This window comes from Scyliorhinus torazame, chromosome 15, assembly GCF_047496885.1.
Source record: "Scyliorhinus torazame isolate Kashiwa2021f chromosome 15, sScyTor2.1, whole genome shotgun sequence".
Classification (NCBI taxonomy): Eukaryota; Metazoa; Chordata; class Chondrichthyes; order Carcharhiniformes; family Scyliorhinidae; genus Scyliorhinus; species Scyliorhinus torazame.
This window is the reverse complement of record NC_092721.1, coordinates 201,373,517-201,392,681: the sequence shown is the minus strand read 5'-3', so window position 1 is coordinate 201,392,681 and position 19,165 is coordinate 201,373,517. Positions and strand designations below refer to the sequence as shown.

General features: G+C 46.4%; 1 protein-coding gene across 1 annotated transcript; it reads right to left on the bottom strand.

The window, feature by feature from the left end:
* Positions 1–16,547: 16,547 nt before the first annotated feature.
* LOC140391341 (BTB/POZ domain-containing protein KCTD14-like) lies at positions 16,548–17,288 on the bottom strand. Its single transcript, XM_072475921.1, has one exon. It carries the CDS (start codon positions 17,286–17,288, stop codon positions 16,590–16,592), a length of 699 nt encoding a protein of 232 aa, XP_072332022.1. The 3' UTR covers positions 16,548–16,589.
* Between the last annotated feature and the right edge of the window lie 1,877 nt (positions 17,289–19,165).

Genomic DNA, 19,165 nt, shown 5'->3' with positions numbered 1-19,165 from the left:
CCCACACATTTCACCTTCTGTGATCCACTTCAGCCTATACCCGACCACAGATGCAAGATTAATTATGTTGCCCCAATTACTGCCCTGGCTGAAATTAGCTGGCTCAACTCAACTAGTTGGTAACATTTCTGTGTATAACACCCCACCAATTTAGCAGTGCCTTTACGTAAGGTGACTAGTGTCTAAGTTGGACTTAGGGTCTTGGACATTTCATTTTTAAAAGGTGGTAAATGGAAGATGTATGTTCCTGAGAAAGTGCGCACAGAATTAAGAATGAATGATTGTAATGCCAAAGAGAGAGAGACTTGGGGAAAAGCATATTCCGTTTAACTGGCTCAAACGTAAATGCTGTAAAGAGTTCTTTCTCTACGACACAGCCATTGGATCTTGACTCCTAATGCCATATTGGACATTTTGTAGCTTAACCTGCCAGTGATGTTGGTTGCAGTGCAGCTGCCTTGGAGTCGAGCTTCACTGGATGCCTCTATAGTCTGAAGTTGCCACTGGGTTTTGCCATTTTGCTTCAGACTGCAGGACGGCTGCATTCGTGATTCTCCCAGACAGGTCAGCAAGCAATGTGCCTCTTCCAGCACAGAGAGAAAAATGAAATGAAATAAATCGCTTATTGCCACAAGTAGGCTTCAAATGAAGTTACTGTGAAAAGCCCCTAGTTGCCACATTCCGGCGCCTGTTCGGGGAGGCTGGTACGGGAAGAGTAGAGACAGGACTGTTTCAGAAGGGTGCAAAGTTCTCTGCTCACCCAGCAAATTGGGCAATTTTCCCTGGTGGCTCTTGCTGCTACCGAGTACCTTCAGTGAGATCCGTACCAACTGAATTAAACACATCATGGATGTGGAGATGCCAACATACCTCTTCATTCACCCGAGGAAGGAGCAGTGACCGAAAGCTAGTGTTGAAACAGACCTGTTGCACTTTAACCTGGTGTTGTAAGACTTCTTATGTTATTCTTAAACACAAGAGGTTTAGCAAATCAGAACTTCTAATAAGCAATGCTTAGCATCATCTGATGAGCAAAGCGACAGAGGGCTTGCCCTGTTTTGTTAAATGACAGGCACCTACATTGCTGCTGTACCAAGTGATGAATGCTTCCATGTTACGGAGTTGAGTGGGGGGTGGGGGGGGGGGGGGGGGGGGTAGAGGAGATTATCAGCGGATGGGGAATATTAACGTAACCTGCCTATAAATATGTTTTCATTGAGGAAAGTGCTTTGTTTATGTCCTCTCAGAAAACCAGCATTATGGCTGCTATTGTGACTTAAGTCGACTATCTAGTGTTTCAAGAGCAAATCCTGCTGCTCTCGACAAGTGTAGAAATCTGTACGATTGGTTGTGGTACCGAAGGTAAGTTTCCTGCACACTCGTGTCTACGTGCTTCCAGCTTTAAAAGGCTCATATTCAATTTCTGATTTCTTCTGACTATATTGAGATGATTAATTTGGAGAAGTCAGCGGGCAAGAAGGAGTTGCTAATAATTTCAGCTGGCACAGTAATGAGGTCTGAAACCTGCTGTCTTTAACTTTGCATCGCATTTGCAAGGGCCGGTATGATTCCGACCACTGGCTACCATCTCCATGGGACTTCCCATCAGGCGACAAAGAAAGATGGGAGCTACTGTCAAATAGTTACCCTGGACTGCTGAGGAATCCACCTCCTCCACATAAAAGGCAGTCTCCCCAAAGTTGGAGCAAGTATAGGCAGAGCAGATGTCGGTACTGAGTACAGCAGCACAAAGTGTGGAACTGGGTCATGAATGTGAATAATGCTGAATGGGCTGACCTCCCTTCTTCCATCACCCCAAGTCAGCTCGCTAAATTGGTCCCACTCCTCATGAATGACCTGGAGGAGGGCGTAGAAGGATGGGTGAGTAAATTTGCAGATGATCCTAAAGTCGGTGGAGTTGTGGACAGTGCGGAAGGATGTTACAAGTTACAGAGGGACATAGATAAGCTGCAGCGCTGGGCTGAGAGGTGGCAAATGGAGTTTAATGCAGAAACATGTGAGGTGATTCATTTTGGAAGGAATAACAGGAAGACAGAGTATTGGGCTAATGGTAAGATTCTTGGCAGTGTGGATGAGCAGAGAGATCTCGGTGTCCATGTACATAGATCCCTGAAAGTTGTCACCCAGGTTGAGAGGGTTGTTAAGAAGGCGTACGGTGTGTTAGCTTTTATTGGTAGAGGGATTGAGTTTCGGAGCCATGAGGTCATGTTGCAGCTGGACAAAACTCTGGTGCAGCCGCATTTGGAGTATTGCGTGCAATTCTGGTCGCCGCATTATAGGAAGGATGTGGAAGCATTGGAAAGGGTGCAGAGGAGATTTACCAGAATGTTGCCTGGTATGGAGGGAAGATCTTGTGAGGAAAGGCTGAGGGATTTGAGGCTGTTTTTGTTAGAGAGAAGAAGGTTAAGAGGTGACTTAATTGAGGCATACAAGATGATCAGAGGATTGGATAGGGTGGACAGTGAGAGCCTTTTTCCTCGGATGGTGATGTCTAGCACGAGGGGACATAGCTTTAAATTGAGGGGAGATAGATATAAGACAGATGTCAGAGGTAGGTTCTTTACTCAGAGAATAGTAAGGGCGTGGAATGCCCTGCCTGCAACAGTGGACTCGCCAACACTAAGGACATTCAAATGGTCATTGGATAGACATATGGACGATAAGAGAATAGTGGGCTTTAGAGTGGTTTCACAGGTCGGCTCAACATCGAGGGCCGAAGGGCCTGTACTGCGCTGTTATGTTCTATGCTCTTTCCTCTTAACCCTAAAAATTATTTTTTCCAAAGATGCCCTGCCCACAATTCCAGCCTTAAAGGCTACTTTTAAGGTTTGGGAAAATCTAAAGAAAGCAGCACCGGTTTGGGAAGCATTCACAGAAGCTGTTTCCATTCACAATTGTTTTGTGCAAGAGAACTTTGTTCGCAATGCTGAATGTAATATTGAATTGTGCCTACCGTTGGATAGTTCTTTGTCGAATAAGCCAGCTAAGTTTTTAATTGATAAGAAACAGCATGGAGCACCACCCGTAGCTCAAAATCAGTCACTTGGCTATGAGCATTCTTTCCATTAATTGTTTTTTTGAGCGGGCAATGTACCTTCCCTTCTGGTGTAGATGTTGGCTGCTGTTTTAGCAGAAGACAGTTTCTTCCATTTCTGCTTGCTTGGACATCTGTTGTCACCTATAGCATTAGGGGCTGGTTTAGCACAGTGGGCTAAACAGCTGGCTTGTAATGCAGAACAAGGCCAGCAGCGTGAGTTCAATTCCCGTACCAGCCTCCCTGAACAGGCGCCCGAATGTGTCGACTCGGGGCTTTTCACAGTAACTTCATTGAAGCTTACTTGTGCCAATAAGCGATTATTATTAGGAAACCACAGTCAGTTTATTAGTTGTTGTTTATCCTTCCTAAGTTCTGTGCTTCACGTCCAAGAACTTTCTGTTTGACGCCAGGAAGGACAACTGAGTAACCTGCACCGAAAACAATTGCCTTGTTGAAGCTATTTAAAGGTGGCGGTGGATGAAGTTTTAAGAAAGAAAATGGGTAAATTCTTCCTGCTCTGAATTTTATTTCCCCTCCTGTCGGACAGGCCAGGCTTGAGTTTAGAAGAATAAAAGGTGACTTGATCGAAACCTTTCAGATCCTCAGCAGTCACAGGGTGGTTGTGGAGAGGATGTTTCCTCTTGTTGGCAAATCTAGAACTAATGGTCGCTTTAAAAATGAGTTGCTCATTTAAGTCAGATGAGCATTCTTTTTTGCAGGGTAAAGGTCTTTGGGGCTCTCTCTCTCAAAAGTCAGAGTAAGAAGTCTTACACCACCAGGTTAAAGTCCAACAGGTTTGTTTCAAATCACTAGCTTTTGGAGCACTGCTCCTTCCTCAGGTGAATGAAGAGGTATGTTCCAGAAACATTTATATAGACAAATTCAAAGATACAAGACGATACTTTGAAAGTGAGCATCTGCACGTAATTAAGTCTTTGTCTATCCAGAGACTGGGTAACCCCAGGTTAAAGAGGTGTGAATTGTCGCAAGCCAGGACAGTTGGTAGGATTTCGCAAGCCCAGGCCAGATGGTGGGGGATGAATGTAATGCGACATGAATCCAAGGTCCCGGTTGAGGCCGTACTCATGTGCGGAACTTGGCTATACGTTTCTGCTCGGCGATTCTGCGTTGTCGCACGTCCTGAAGGCCGCCCTGGCGAACGCTTACCCGGAGATCAGAGGCTGGATGCCCTTGACTGCTGAAGTGTTCCCCGACTGGAAGGGAACATTCCTGCCTGGCAATTGTCGCGCGATGTCCATTCATCTGTTGTCGCAGCGTCTGCATGGTCTCGCCAATGTACCACGCTTCGGGACATCCTTTCCTGCAGCGTATGAGGTAGACAACATTGGCCGAGTCGCACGAGTATGTACCGCGTACCTGGTGGGTGGTGTTCTCGCGTGTAATGGTGGTACCCATGTCGATTATATGGCACGTCTTGCAGAGATTGCCATGGCAGGGTTGTGTGGTGTCGTGGTCGCTGTTCTGAAGGCTGGGTAGTTTGCTGCAACAAAGTCCGAAGCAAATTATTTGAATATTTTTAAGGCAGAGCTAGATAGATTCTTGATGAGCAGCAGGGTGAAAGTTTATTGATGTTGACAGGAGTATGGGATTCAAGTTGCAATCAGATCAGCCATGGCGGAGCAGGCTGGAGGGGCCGAGTGGCCTACTCGTGCTCCTAATTCTCATGTTCGTACGAATAATGCGCTGCTTCTTCAATGGCCTGGCTGAGGTGGCTAAATCTGACTGCCGCAGTGATTCACAACACAACACTTGCTCTCTTCCCTTCCAGTTCCCCAATGCTAACCCTTTAAAGCAATTATAGGGCACAGCAGTACAGTGATTTTGTTATTGGCCTAGTAAACCAGAGGTCTAGACTAATGCTTCAGAGACTAAGTCAAGTCCCACCATGCACCTGGAGAATTTAAATTTAATGAATTAAATAAGATCTGAAGTAGAGAGTAATCGGTGATGGTGTCCATGTAACCGCGAGAATGATGTAAAAAAACAAACCCTAACTTTTTTAATTGACGTCCCAGGTCATCTGCTCTCCTTACCCAGTCTGCTCTATAAGACCATAAGACAGGAGCAGAATTGGGCCTCTCGGCTCATCAAGTCTGCTTTGTCATTCAATCATTTTTAAAAAAAAGATATATATTTATTCAAATTTTCAACAAAACACTCCAACCAGAAATCCTCCATCCCGAAATTCTCATCCCCATTCTCCTGCCTTCTCCCCATAACCCCTGATCCCCTTATTAATCAAGAACATATCTATCTCTGTCTTAAAGACACTCATTGATTTGGCCTCCACAGCCTTCTGCGGGAAAGAGTTCCACAGATTCACCACTCTATGGCTGATGGCATTTCTCATCTCCGTTTTAAAGGATTGTCCCTTTAGTCTGAGATGGTGTCCTCTGTTTCTAATTTTCCTACTAGTGGCAACATCCTCTCCACATCTACTCTATCCAGGCCTCGCAATATCCTGTAAGTTTCAATAAGATTCCCCCCCCCCCCCCCACATCCTTCTAAACTTTAACGAGTACAGAACCAGAGTCCTCAACCGTTCCCCAGACGACAGCCTCGTCCTTCCAGGGATGTGACTCTAGACACGCTGTCCTCTGAAATGGTCTAACAGAGCCACTCGTATTCAAGAAGGTGACTCAGCACCATCTTTCCAAGAACATTTAGTGAATGCCGATGACATCCACGGCTCCATAAATGAATAATTGAATTGGTTTATGGCAACGGAAGCAATAGTTCATTTCAGGGAATTTAATTATTTCTGGGACACAAGATACTGGAACTTGAGAGTCTGAGATGTGACAAAACATGACAATTCTGGTATTAAAGCAGGAGACTGACAACACCTTTAATTTATTTAATGCCCTCAACATGTAACTAAAGTGACTCTCGGGTGTTTTCTCAAATAAAACTCACCATTGAGCGGTGTTGAGATACGAAGACAGGTGAGAGATTTTAAGGAGTGTCTTAAAGAATTCCAGAGCTTGGGATCTGGACAGCTGAAACGCAACCTCCAGTGGCTGGGCAATCATAGAATCCCAACAATGCAGAAGGAGGCCATTCGGCCCATCGAGTCTGCACCAACCCTCTGAAAGAGCCTGTCCCCATAATCCAGTAACCCCACCTAACCTTTTGGACACTTAAGGGGCAATTTAGCTTGGCCACTCCACCTAACCTGCACACCTTTGGACCATGGCAATGAAAAGAGCCCTTTTGAATAGAGCTGAGTGGGCTCCAAATACTGTTTTCCATGAAGTTATTGTTATTACTGTAGTGGAGTTCTAGTTCAGCTGTTAATAACTTCAATTTCTAACTAGGCCTTAACAGCAGCCAGATTTAGCAAACCAACTCTGATGGTTATGGAAAAAACGCCACTTTAGAAGGCTGAGCCATCCACAGCATGCACTAATGGACCATCGAATGCCTGACAGGCGATGGAAAGGCAGGCCAGATTTTCTGTTGCCCCTCCATCACATTCCACAACCATTCTTGGCATTCATTCATTGTGCTCCTCGACACAGTTGGAGACATGACATAGTTATTACATAGACGGGCAGTTAGTGGAGGGAGTATACCAACCGTTCTGACTCCTGGGTTCTTGAGATAGGTGCCATTGAGGCGACAATCCACATTGTACACAGCATCATCCTAATGGAGATTTGAGGAGACTGTCCCACTCTGATCAGATCAGGGTTTGGTTTAGCACACTGAGCTAAATCGCTGGCTTTTAAAGCAGACCAAGGCAGGCCAGCAGCACGGTTCAATTCCCGTACCAGCCTCCCCGAACAGGCGCCGGAATGTGGCGACTAGGGGCTTTTCACAGTAACTTCATTTGAAGCCTATTTGTGATGATAAGCGTTTTTCATTTTCATCATTCCTGTTCTTACCATTCTCATCCACGTTATAAACACATGGTACACGCAAAATGACCTTGACGTAAGATTTTAAATTTACCTGGAAGTGTGACTTTGGCGGGGGGAGGGCGGGGGGGGGGGGGGGGGGGGGCGGGGGGAAAGAGACATACTTCAAAACATTTATTCATATCTAGTCCCTTATAATGTTGTCTTCGAGCTTCTCACTTACAATGGCCTGCCTTGAAGTTTTGCAGTGCAGACAAATTCAGCAGCATGTTCCAGACTCCACGCAAAGCAACCTGACAAATGACCAGGTTATCGCCATTTGTAAACGTTTTCAATAATGTACTTTAGCATTTTTAAAAACTCCTAGAGAATGCAGTTAGACCTATGGTGTATCTGCATGGAAATTGTTTATTCCTTTTTATTGTTTTTATTTTTCTTAAAAAGCACACTAGGGGGCATAAAATATTTTTCTCCAGGACTGCACATTTACATAATAAGCGACAGTGCCAAAACGTTGACTATGCCTTGTTGTATTGAGAAATCTTGTCGGTATTGATGAAATAGTTGGAGCCGTTCTGTGTGTATGAAGTTTTTCTAAAAAAAACAAAACTGTTGAAAATGGTGCCAATTTTATTATTATTTTTTTCCCTGTTGATTTTAAAATGTTTTGTGATTTCATTACCAGTCTGGCCTATTTCTGTTGTGTGTAATCTGGGCTTCATGCCCTTTTGACTGAAGGATTTTGCTACAACAGTTCTTTGATGTTTTGTTACCTGCCGTATTTTCTTTCCTCTACCACATAAATACAACTGTAAATTTGTCATCAAAATACTGAGCATACTGCTTTTATTTTCGCAAGAGATTTCTTCTTGTCGTAAAAGTCCTTGTAAGAAATGATGTTGGTTTTCTATGGATGTTTATTCCTCATGTAGCTGATGAAAACATACTTTTGAAATGAACGGTAATTTTCTTTTAATAATACAGATGGCAATGGAAGGACGTCGATCTGAAACGATAACTTTTACAGAGATGGACCAGACATGAACTTTTCTAGTGTTTTTTGTCCTTACAGTTATATCACTTGTGTACAATAAGCTCGGGAGAAGCTTCACCAAAAATCCAGCTGTTGTATTAAGCAATTCAGGGCAAACTCCGTATGTGTGCGAGAGCAAAGGGAATAGGTTATATTGATATTGAGGTGAAGGAGACTGGAGTATAGCATAAATATCAGCATGGGCCTTTTGGGCTGAATGGTTTGTTTGCTGCTACACATGGACCGCAGCGGTTCAAGAAGACAGCTCACTATCACCTTCACGATTCATGTAAAGCAGAGGCACATCTTGCTGCAATTATGTTTTATTAATTTTAGAGTACCCAATTCATTGTTTCCAATTAAGGGGCAATTTAGCGTGGCCAATCGACCGAGCCTGCACATCTTTGGATTGTGGGGGCGAAACCCACGCAGACACGGGGAGAATGTGCAAACTCCACACGGACAGTGACCCAGAGCCGGGATCGAACCTGGGACCTCGGCGCCGTGAGGCAGCAGTGCTAACCACTGTGCCGCCGTGCTGCCCACGTCTTTCTGCAATTATGCAGGGCCTTGGTGAGGCCACACCTGGAATATTGTGCACAGTTTTGGTCGCCTTATCTGAGGGAGGATGTTCTTGCTCCAGAGGGAGTGCAGCGAAGGTTTACCAGACTGATTCCTGGGATGGTGGGACTGACGTCGGTCAGGATTGGATTTGCTGGAATTCAGAAGAATGAGGAGGAGGGGGGGGATCTCATAGAAACCTATAAAACTTTAACAGGACTGGACAGGGTAGATGCAGGAAGGATGTTCCCGATGGTGGATGTTTCCAGAATCGGTGATCACAGTCTGAGGATACTGGGTCGACCATTTAGGACAAGTGAGGAGAGCTTTCTTCACCCAGAAGGTGGGGAGCCTCTGGAATTCGTTACCAGAGGAAGTAGTTGAGTCCGAAACATTGTATTCGGGTAGCACAGTGGATAGCACTGTAGCTTCACAGCGCCAGGGTCCCAGGTTCGATTCCACGCTGGGTCACTATCTGTGCAGAGTCTGCACGTTCTCCCCGTGCCTGCGTGGGTTTCCTCCGGGTGCTCCGGTTTCCTCCCACAGTCCCAAAGACGTGCAGGTTAGGTGGATTGGCTGTGCTAAATTGCCCTTGGTGTCCAAAAAGGTTAGGAGGGGTTATTGTGTCACGGGGATAGGGTGGAAGTGAGGGCTTAAGTGGGTCGGTGCAGACACGATAGGCCGAATGGCCTCCTGCACTGTATGTTCTATGTTCTATTGTATGGTTTGAAGCTGCAGTTAGATATAGCGCTTGGGGAGAAGTGGATCAAAGGATATGGGGGGAAAGCTATTAAGTTGGAAGATCATCCATGATCATAATGGCGGAACAGGCTCGAAGGGCCGAATGGCTCCTCCCGATATTTTCTATGTTTCTCGAGGGCATTTAGGAATGGGGAATAAATGCTAGCCTGACCAGCAATGCTCATGTCCCATGAAACAATAAATAAATCTATGCATTACTCCACTTTATTTAAAAATGATCATAGAATCATGCACAGCGTTGGAGCTAGCCAATCCATTTTCCTTATATTTTGTATCTCCCCAAGTGTTTAGTTACCTCCTTAAATATCATAATTATCGATCCCGGCTCTGGGTCACTGTCCGTGTGGAGTTTGTGCATTTTCCCCGTGTCTGCGTGCATCTCACCCCCACAACCCAAAGATGTGCAGGCGATGTGGATTGGCCACACTAAACATGCCTTAATTGGAAAAATTAAAAAATATATATAACCGTGTACAAAGGAAGATGGTAGTTGGAACTTGAGAATCTGGGATGTGATAAATCATAGCGCAATTCATCTGGGTGGCACAGTGGTTGAGGCTGCTGCCTCATGGCGCCAGAGACCAGGGTTCACTTCCGACCTTGAATGACCATCTGTATGGACTTTGCATGTTCTCTCCGTGTCTGCATGGGTTTCCTCCGGGTGCTCCGGTTTCCTCCCCCAGTCCAAAGATGTGCAGGTTAGGTGAATTGGCCGTGTTAAATTGCTCCTTGGTGTCCAGGGATCGGGTTGCAGGGGATAGGATGGAGGTGTGGGTAGGGTGCTCTTTCAGAGGGCCTGAATGGCCTGCTGCAGTGTAGGGATGCTATCATCTCTATGAATTCTTGTATTAAGGCAGGAAAGTGACAACTTGAATTTATAACCTATACTGCCCTAAAGTGTTTTCCCAAATAAAACTCAAGCTGTGTGAGATACTAAGACAGGTGATGAAAAGTGAGATTTGTCTCAGTCCCAAGACTTTACTGCAGGAGTTCCTCGGGGAGTCCTTATGCCTAGCCATCTTCAGCTTCTTCAGTGACCTTCCCGTCACCATAAGGTCAGAGATAGGGATGTTGTGGATGACTGCACAATGTTCAGCACCATTAACGAGGACTCGGTTATTAAAGCAGTCCATGTTCGTATGCAGCAAGACCTGGACAATATTCGGACTTGGACTGATGAGTAACATCCAATGACCATCTCCAACAAGAGAAAATCTTATATCTCTGCTCAGTATTCAATGGAATCAACATCCTGTGGGGGTTACAATTGACCAAAAACAACTCCTTCAGTGTTACTGGATCAGAATCCTAGAATTTCCTTCGTAGCAACACTGGGTGTGACTGCTCCACATGGCCTGCAAGGTTTTACCACCACCTTCTCCAGGGCAATTAGGGGCGGGTAATAAAAGTTGGGCTTGCCATTGACGTTGGAATCCCACAAAAATAAATTGAGTTTGAAATGAAATGGAAATCGCTTATTGTCACAAGTAGGCTTCAAACGAAGTTACTGTGAAAAGCCCCTAGTCGCCACATTTCCGGCGCCTGTTCGGGGAGGCTGTTACGGGAATTGAACCGTGCTGCTGGCCTGCCTTGGTCTGCTTTCAAAGCCAGCGATTTAGCCCTGTGCTAAACAGCCCCTATTTAAAGAATCATTTAAAGTTAACCTTTCAATTGTCATACTAAATGTGTCTGCAAGCATTTCTTCCAATCTCCCCATTTATGCCCTTTTAACCCTGTTCACCAAACCAGGGAACCTTTAACATTGAGACTTTTTAGATTCTCATTGAAAAGTCTGATCTATTTTTTTTTTCAATGTGTGATTGATGAAAGTGGAGTGAGTATAAGTTAATATAAATTGATTTGAGTGCTGGTGAGAGACCGCAAAAGTAAAAGATTAGAGGAGCCAGGAGCTCTCCAGGCCGGTTTTCTGAGCCTTCTTGGATAGAGTAGATGCAGGGAGGTTTCCACTTTGCTGGTGAGAGTAATTCAGAAGTCTTAGATAAGATGGTCATTGATAAATCCAGTAGGAATTTCAGGAGAAACTTCCTTCCCCAGAGAGTGATTAGAATGGAGAACTCTCTCTACCAGGCACTGGTTGAGGAAAAAGAACATGGATGTATTTATGGGAAATCTAGGTAAACACACGAAGGAGAAAGGAGTAGAAGGATATGCTGAGAGGTGTTGTGTTATGCACTCTGGGATAACAGACTACAACTCGATGCAGCTTTGACCAAAAGATACTCCAGACGTTGAAGTAAGTTCAATGTGATTTATTGAACCATTAGCACAGTTCTCTACGAGTTCGACTCTCCTGCTAATCTTGCTATAGTAACTCAGTCTAACTAACCAGTCTGCTCTAAGCCACGTGGTGGGTGTGATGCTTCTGATCTGCCTCTGTCCTACTCTCTAAGTGTCGTCTGGAAAAGAGACAGAGCATGTCTGCCCTGTCCTTATATATGGGTTGTGTAATGCCCCCTTGTGGTAGTGTCACCTCTGGGTGTCTTGATTGCCCATTGGTCGTGTCCTATTCTATGTGTTCATTAGCTGTATGTCTGCATGTCATAATGTCTCTGGTGCTCCCTCTAGTGTTTACTTAGTCGTAGTGTATTTGCATTAACCCCTTGTGTATTTACAGTGATGCATATCACCACAAGGGGGAGGGGGCTGAAGACAGGAAGGAGAAGGCTTGCTTGGTACATAAACACCAGAATGGAGCAGTTGGGCCCAATGGTCTCTTCTTGTGCTGTAAGTAAGTACTATGTACATTTCTGGATTGTAACAGTCTGGCACTGGATGCCATGGGCTCTTTATGTTTTTTCATGTTACAGACAATCTGGGCTCTGAGCCAACTAATGCTTAAAAAACAGTTTTTTTTTAAACATTGCAGGCTTAAAGACATTTCCCAGCAGGGCTTTTGTCAATGAATTTTAGTGGTCACTGATTTGCACCGAGGCCAAACTAGACTCCCATTTATATGAAATGAAAGTTGCGGTAGGACCACAGGCTGCTCTCCCCTTAGAGAGAGAGAGAGAGAGAGAGAGAGAGTTGACTGGTGGTGATTTTACCACACCTCAGACGAGGGACAAGGTTGAGAAGGCATATCAGCCGGTACGGGAATTGAACCCACGCTGTTGGTGTTCTCTTCGCCTCGCAAACCAGCTGTCCAGCCAACTGATGAACCAGATGACCCCCCCCCCCCGATCCCAGATTGTTGAAGTGTTTTGCTGTCAATTAAATATGTTTTCTTGAATCACTGGTTTAATGTAGACAATGTATGGATTCAGAATAATCAGGAATTTTCTCCATGTGAATGCCAGGTCATTTGAAACTTTGAAGTCTGAGGTTGCTGGATAGGAATTGGGTAAATGGTTTTTTAAAAATGAATTTACGGGATGTGGGAGTCGCTGCTTAGGCCGGCATTTATTGACCGTCCCTAGTTGCCCTTCAGAAGGTGGTGGAGAGCTGCCTTCTTGAACAGCAGCAGTCTCTGAGGTGTAAGTGCATCCACAGTGCTGTTAGGGAGGGAGTTCCAGGATTTTTGACTCCGCGACAGTGAAGGAACGGCGATATATTTCCAAGTCAGGCTGGTAAGTGACTTTGAGAGGAACCTCCAGGCGGTGGGGTCCCCAGGTATCTGCTGCTCTTGTCCTTCTAGGTGGTCATGGGTTTGGTAGGTGCTGCCTAAAGAACCTTGGCGAGTTACTGCAGTGCATCTTGGAGATGGTACACACGGCTGCCACTGTTTGTCAGTTGTGATGGGATGGAATGTGGAAGGGGTGCCAATCAAGCGGGGCCGCTTTGTCCTGGATGGTGTCGAGCTTCTTAGTGTTGTTGGAGCCGCATTCATCCAGGCAAATGGAGAGTATTCCATTACACTCCTGACTTGTGCCTTGTAGATGGTGGACAGGCTTGGGGATCATAGAATCATAGAATTTACAGTGCAGAAGCAGGCCATTCGGCCCATCGAGTCTGCACCGGCTCTTTGAAAGAGCAACCTACCCAAGCCCACACCTCAACCCTATCCCCATAACCCAGTAACCCGACCCAACACTAAGGGCAATTTTGGACACTTAAGGGCAATTTAGCATGACCAATCCACCAAACCTGCGCATCTTTGGATTGTGGGAGAAAACCGGAGCACCCGGAGGAAACCCACACACACACAGGGAGAACGTGCAGACTCTGCACAGACAGTGAACCAAGCCGGGAATCGATCCTGGGATCCTGGCGCTGTGAAGCAATTGTACTAACCACCATGCTACCGTGCTGCCCACCCAGGAGGTGAGTTACTCGCCCTAAGATTCCTAGCCTTTGATCTGTTCTGGTAGCCACAGTATTAATATGGTTAGTCCAGTTCAGTTTCTGATCAATGATAACCCCTAAGATGTTGATTGTGGGGGTTTCAGTGGGAATTCAGTGATGGCAATGCCATTGAATGTCAAGTGCAGACCACCAACAATACAATTAAAGGCAGGGCAGGCACGAGGGACTAAATAGACAACTGTCCCTTATAATAATCTTTATAATCATCTTTATTGTCACAAGTAGGCTTACATTAACACTGCAATGCAGTTACTGTGAAAAGCCCCTAGTCGTCATATTCCGGCACCTGTTCGGGTACACGGAGGGAGAATTCAGAATGTCCAATTCATCTAAGAAGCACATCTTTCACGACTTGTGGGAGGAAACCGGAGCACCCGGGGGAAACCCACGCAGACACGGGGAGAACGTGCAGACTCCGCACAGTGACCCATGCGGGAATCGAACCTGGACCCTGGTGCTGTGAAGCAACAGTGCTAACCACTTTGCTACAGTGCTGCCCAGGAATGCAATAGGATAATTGACACGGTTCACTGAACATATACTTCATCCCAAACATCTAGAGACATTTAGAAACAATTTATGGCAAGGTAAGTATTCGTGAAATTTTCTGGCTCAAGATATTTCTGTAGCACATGGTGCTGGAACAGAAGCTGTGATGTGGGAACTTTAGAATGACGCCATTATTCAACTAGAATTTTGTGACTGGGGTTATTTAGTTGTCACTGGTCCGCTCAAAGGCTGCCTAACTTCTGTACTCTCAAAGTTTAATATTCTTCCTGAGGTGTGGTGCTCAGAATTGGACACAACATTTCAGCTGGAGTTGAACGAGCACTTCATGTAGATTTATCATCATGCCCTGATTTTTGTACTGTCTCTCTGCCTCCGTAAAGCCAAGATTTCAGATGTTTTGTTGACGATTGTGTGAACTTGCAAAGAGTTGTGCGTAAGCACCCCTTCTGTTCTTGCACTCCCTTTAAAATTGGACCATTTAGGTTTTTTTTGTTTTTGTTCATGGGATGTGGGTGTCGTTGTCTAGACCAGCCTTATTGCCCATCCTCAATTGTCCTTGTTCAGAGGGTATTTAAGAGCCAACCACATTGCTGTGGGTCCGGAATGACATATGGGTCATTGCCCTGGGTCTCTCGATCACCAGTCCACTGATATTACCACTTCCCGCCAATCTCTCGTTTGTATTGCCTCTTGTTCTTTCTCCACTTTTCTGCATGGAATCTCATCTGTCACGTCAACCATTCCACCAGCCTGTCCGTCCATTAGCATCTTCCTCACTGTTTATTACACCTACCAGTGTGGCGTCACCTGCAAATTCTGGGTCAACATTCTTGGCGACCAGCTCTGGATCTGGAAGAATTAACTAGAAATCAGTCAACAGAATCACACTGTTCTGTTCCACCAATGACTTCAGAGAATTCAGCACCTTCTGCGTTTTTTTTCAGGGGATTTGAGCATGGCTGGCAAAGCCAACGTTCCTTGCTCATTTATTAATTCCCTTGAAAGGGTGATGGTGATGAGCCACCACCATGAACTGTTGCTGTCCGTCTGTTCTGGATAGACCCAGAGTGATGTTAGGAAGGGAGTTCCTGGATTCTGACCCAACGCCAGTGAGGGAACGGTGATATATTTCCAAGTCAGGATGGTGATTGGCTTGGAGGGGAACCTCCAGGTGGTGGTGGTGGTGGTGCTCTTGTCCTTGTAGGTGTTAGATGTCGCAGGTTTGGACGTTACTGCAGTGCGCCTCATCAATGACGCACACTGCTGCCGCTGTGCAATGGTAGTGGAGGGACTGATTGTGGCACAAGGCATGCTGATCAGGAGAGCAGTTTCTCTTGAGTGTTGTTGGAGCTGCACTCACCAAAGCAAGTGGAGGGTATTCCATCACATTCCCGACTTGTGCCTTATAAATGGTGGTCAGGCTTTGGAGAGTCAGGAGCTGAGTTACCACAGAATTCCCATCCTCTGACCCTGTCTTGTAACTACAATATTTATGAGGGTGGTCCAGTTCAGCTTTTGATCAATGGTGATCAGTACTCCCCCACCCCTCCATCCAGGATGCTGATAGTGGGGGATTCGACAATGGTAATGACATTGAATGTCAAAGGGCGATGGTTGGATTCTCTTTTGTTAAAGGTGGTCATTGCCTAGCACTCGTATGGTATGGATGTTACTTGTCACTATCAGCCCAAGCCTGAACGTTGTCCAGGTCTTGCGGCCTACGTAAGTGGGCTGTTTCAGTATCTGAAGCATCATGGTTGGTTCTATTTAGCTGATGGCAAGAGATTTCTTCACCTCCTCCATCAAGTTAATCTAGCTTCCAAATAATAACAAGGATGTAAAGGCACTGGACATACTACCCAGGAAGATTTACCAGGCTGGCATTTATTTCTGTAGAAAAGAGAACTGCGAGGTGATTGTGTAGAGGTCTTTTAAGGTCAGGGAAAGGGTTTAATTATGTAGATATCGTTTTCACTGGGCAAAGCCAGTGGGGGCCATAAATATTCTTGATGATTTAATAAACCCATTAGGGAATTCAAGAGAAACATCTTGACTCAGAGGGTGGCTAAAATATGGAACAAGTGAATTGAAGGGAAGCTGGATAACACGCTCAAGGTGGAAAAGAATCGAGGGATATGCTTATGGAGTGTGATGAAGAAGGATGGGTGGAGGTGTCCTGGAGTATGAACATTAGCGTGGACGTAGTGGCCTCTTTCTGCGTTGTAAAGCGGCTGCAAAAGCCTTTCTAGTTCTCCGATGACTCAGGAAGGAAATTTGCCGTCTGGCCTACACGTGACTCTAGACCCACAGCGATGTGGTGGACTCTTAACTGCCCCTCTGAAATGGTGAGGCAAGCCACTCAGTTCAAAGGCAATTAGGGATGGGCAACAAACGCTGGCCCAGCCCAGCGATGCCCACATCCCGTGAAGGAATAAATTTCAAAAAGTGCGGTGTTAATACCTTACCACCAAGTGAAGACAAACTCATAGAGCAAATGGCAGCACTTTAAAAGGCCTTTCCCTGCCTTGCAGGGTTGGTGAGAGACTTTATGGCCTCTGTTTTCTACATCCAATTTGATGCAGTACAGTAAGTCCGAGACTGTTGGAGAAGGTTTCCAAGGGCCGAATTTCACGACTGGGTCCTTGCAGGAGTCCGGATCATTGACTGCTTCCAGATACTTCCTCTCATCCTCTTTGTTTTTGACGACACAAACTATCACCCTAGACTGGCGGGCCGCCACGCTGTCTGCCCTGGCTAGGTGCATAACCACTTCTATGTTCTCCCTGTAATTCGGCACCTGTGCTAGGAATTGCTGCCTTGCGATGAGCTCGCCGTACATTTCAGGTGAGTTCTTCAGCAGCTCCACCAGGGGTTCAATGTTGTAGAACAGCGCCTCCCGGTAAACCTCCGGTACGAATTGGGTAGGCGGCTGTTCACTCCGAAGAAATTCCAGGACGTATTTGAAGTAGGTCCCTTCCCTGTCAATGAAGAGTCTCCCTTTGGAGTCTGTAGTTACTTTAGCATGAGCGCTGCACATCTCAGCTAGCCTGGATCCAGGGTATTTCCTCAGTGTGCTCAGTGTTGTGGCATAGATCTCACCCCCAACATTAAGATTCAGGACTTCTGAAGACTGTTGCAGGGACGGGAAGAAAGAAGACATTAATTCATTAAAAGTTGTCTCAAATTGTTGCGCTCCATTCCAGTGGCGGGAATGTGCTGAGCAGTCGAATGAAACATTCTACTTGGGTGCATTTGACCCGGAAAGTGGTCACTAAACCAACAAAATTCTCACCCGAAACCATTACGCACCCGGAGCAATGCCCTCGAACCAGCAAAGGAGCCAAAACAGATAATGAGGGCAGCGAGAGCCAGGAGAGGAAGGCCAAGGAGCGAGGAAGAGCAGGACATGGCGGAGCGAGCGTAATCGCCAATGCGAATGCTGACCCAGCCGCTAATAGGGCAATGGATGGAGGTCCTAACACAGGAGCTTCTAAAACACACACATGCCATCAAGGAGGAGGTCATGGCGATGGTGAAGCCGCCAGTTGCAGAGGCCTTGGCCCACTTCAAAGAGGCGCTGGCGAGGACGCAGTGGCGGCTGGACACTCCGGTGCGGGAGCTAGAGAAGGCAGCCTTTCAGAAGTCTTTCAGAATATTACCCAAGGCCCCTGTTGTAACGCTGGGCATGCCACACACGGAATGCAAGTGACCAGGATTTAATAATGCAGATCGTAACATGAGAGACTTGGGGGTTCTTGCCATAGCCTGAGGAAATGTTTGGAATTGTTGACAGCAGTTTGTGTGATTATTTGGCTGTGAACGATGTTACTAATCAAATAAACATTCCCCACCCCCCCGCCCCCACCCCAAACCGGGATAACCGAGCGCAAATTGTGACTTAAAGTTGTGGTCTGGATGAAGGACATATAGGGAGAGACTGTTCCCGTGAGTGGAAGGATTTAGAAACGGAGGGCACAGATTTAAGGCAATTGGTGAAAGAAGCAATGGGGACGTGAGGAAAAACAGTAAGTGGTTCGGGCCTGGAATGCACTGTCTGAGAGTGTGGTGGAGGACTGGTCCATTTGAGGCTTTCAAAAAAGAAATTGCATCATTATCTGAAAAGGAAGAATGTGCAGGGCTAGGGGGGAGAAGGCGAGGGATGGGGTTGGGTGCATTCGTCATTTGAAGGGCTAGAGCAGACACGACGGGCTGAATGGCGTCCTTGTGTTCAGTAACCATTCTGTGATTCTGTAAGTGTCTGCCTGGGGCAGTTGGTCGCTCTCTTTTGGGACTCTAAGCAAAATTGATAGGTCTTTGTTGGGGTAGATGCCATTCAGAGATCACTATGGAACCAAGTAACTGGGTAACGATCGCCTCGCTGGAAGCAGAGGTGGCAAGATTGGTGGCAATCCGGGGGAAGGTTGAAGACCAGGAAAATAGGTCTCGCCACCAGAACCTTAATTTTGTGGGGTTACCGGAGGGCATGAACCCAACAGAGTATGTGGTTCCAGATGTTGGGCAAACTGGGCGGGAGAGAAACCTACCCCAAGCCCCCTGAGATAGACAGGGCCTGCAGGTTGCTCCAGCAAGAGGCCCAAGGCAGGAGAACCACCGGGTAGAAACAGGATTATCGGCAAGCTCAACCAATTCCAGGACAAGGAGCGGATCCTGAACCGGGCAAGGAACACGCATTCCTGAAAATGGGAAGGGCATATGATCCGCATATACCAAGACGCTGGGGCCGTCCTGGACAAGCGTCGGGCCAAGCTTGGTGGTGCCAAGGTATTCAAGAGCAAGGTGCGATTCGGGATGCCAAACCCGGCAAGTCACTGGGTGACGTAGGAATACAAGGAACACTCCTTCATGCTGGGGGACGCAGAGGAGTTTATCCCCAAGAATGGGCTGGGGAAACAGCCAAAGTAATGGACTCAGATGGACCATTGTCATCGATAATGTTCCTTAGTTTTCTTATCACTGCATGGAGGGGGCAGAAAGCGAGGACAGTGGGGCACCAAGACTGAGCGGGGGGGTGGGGTT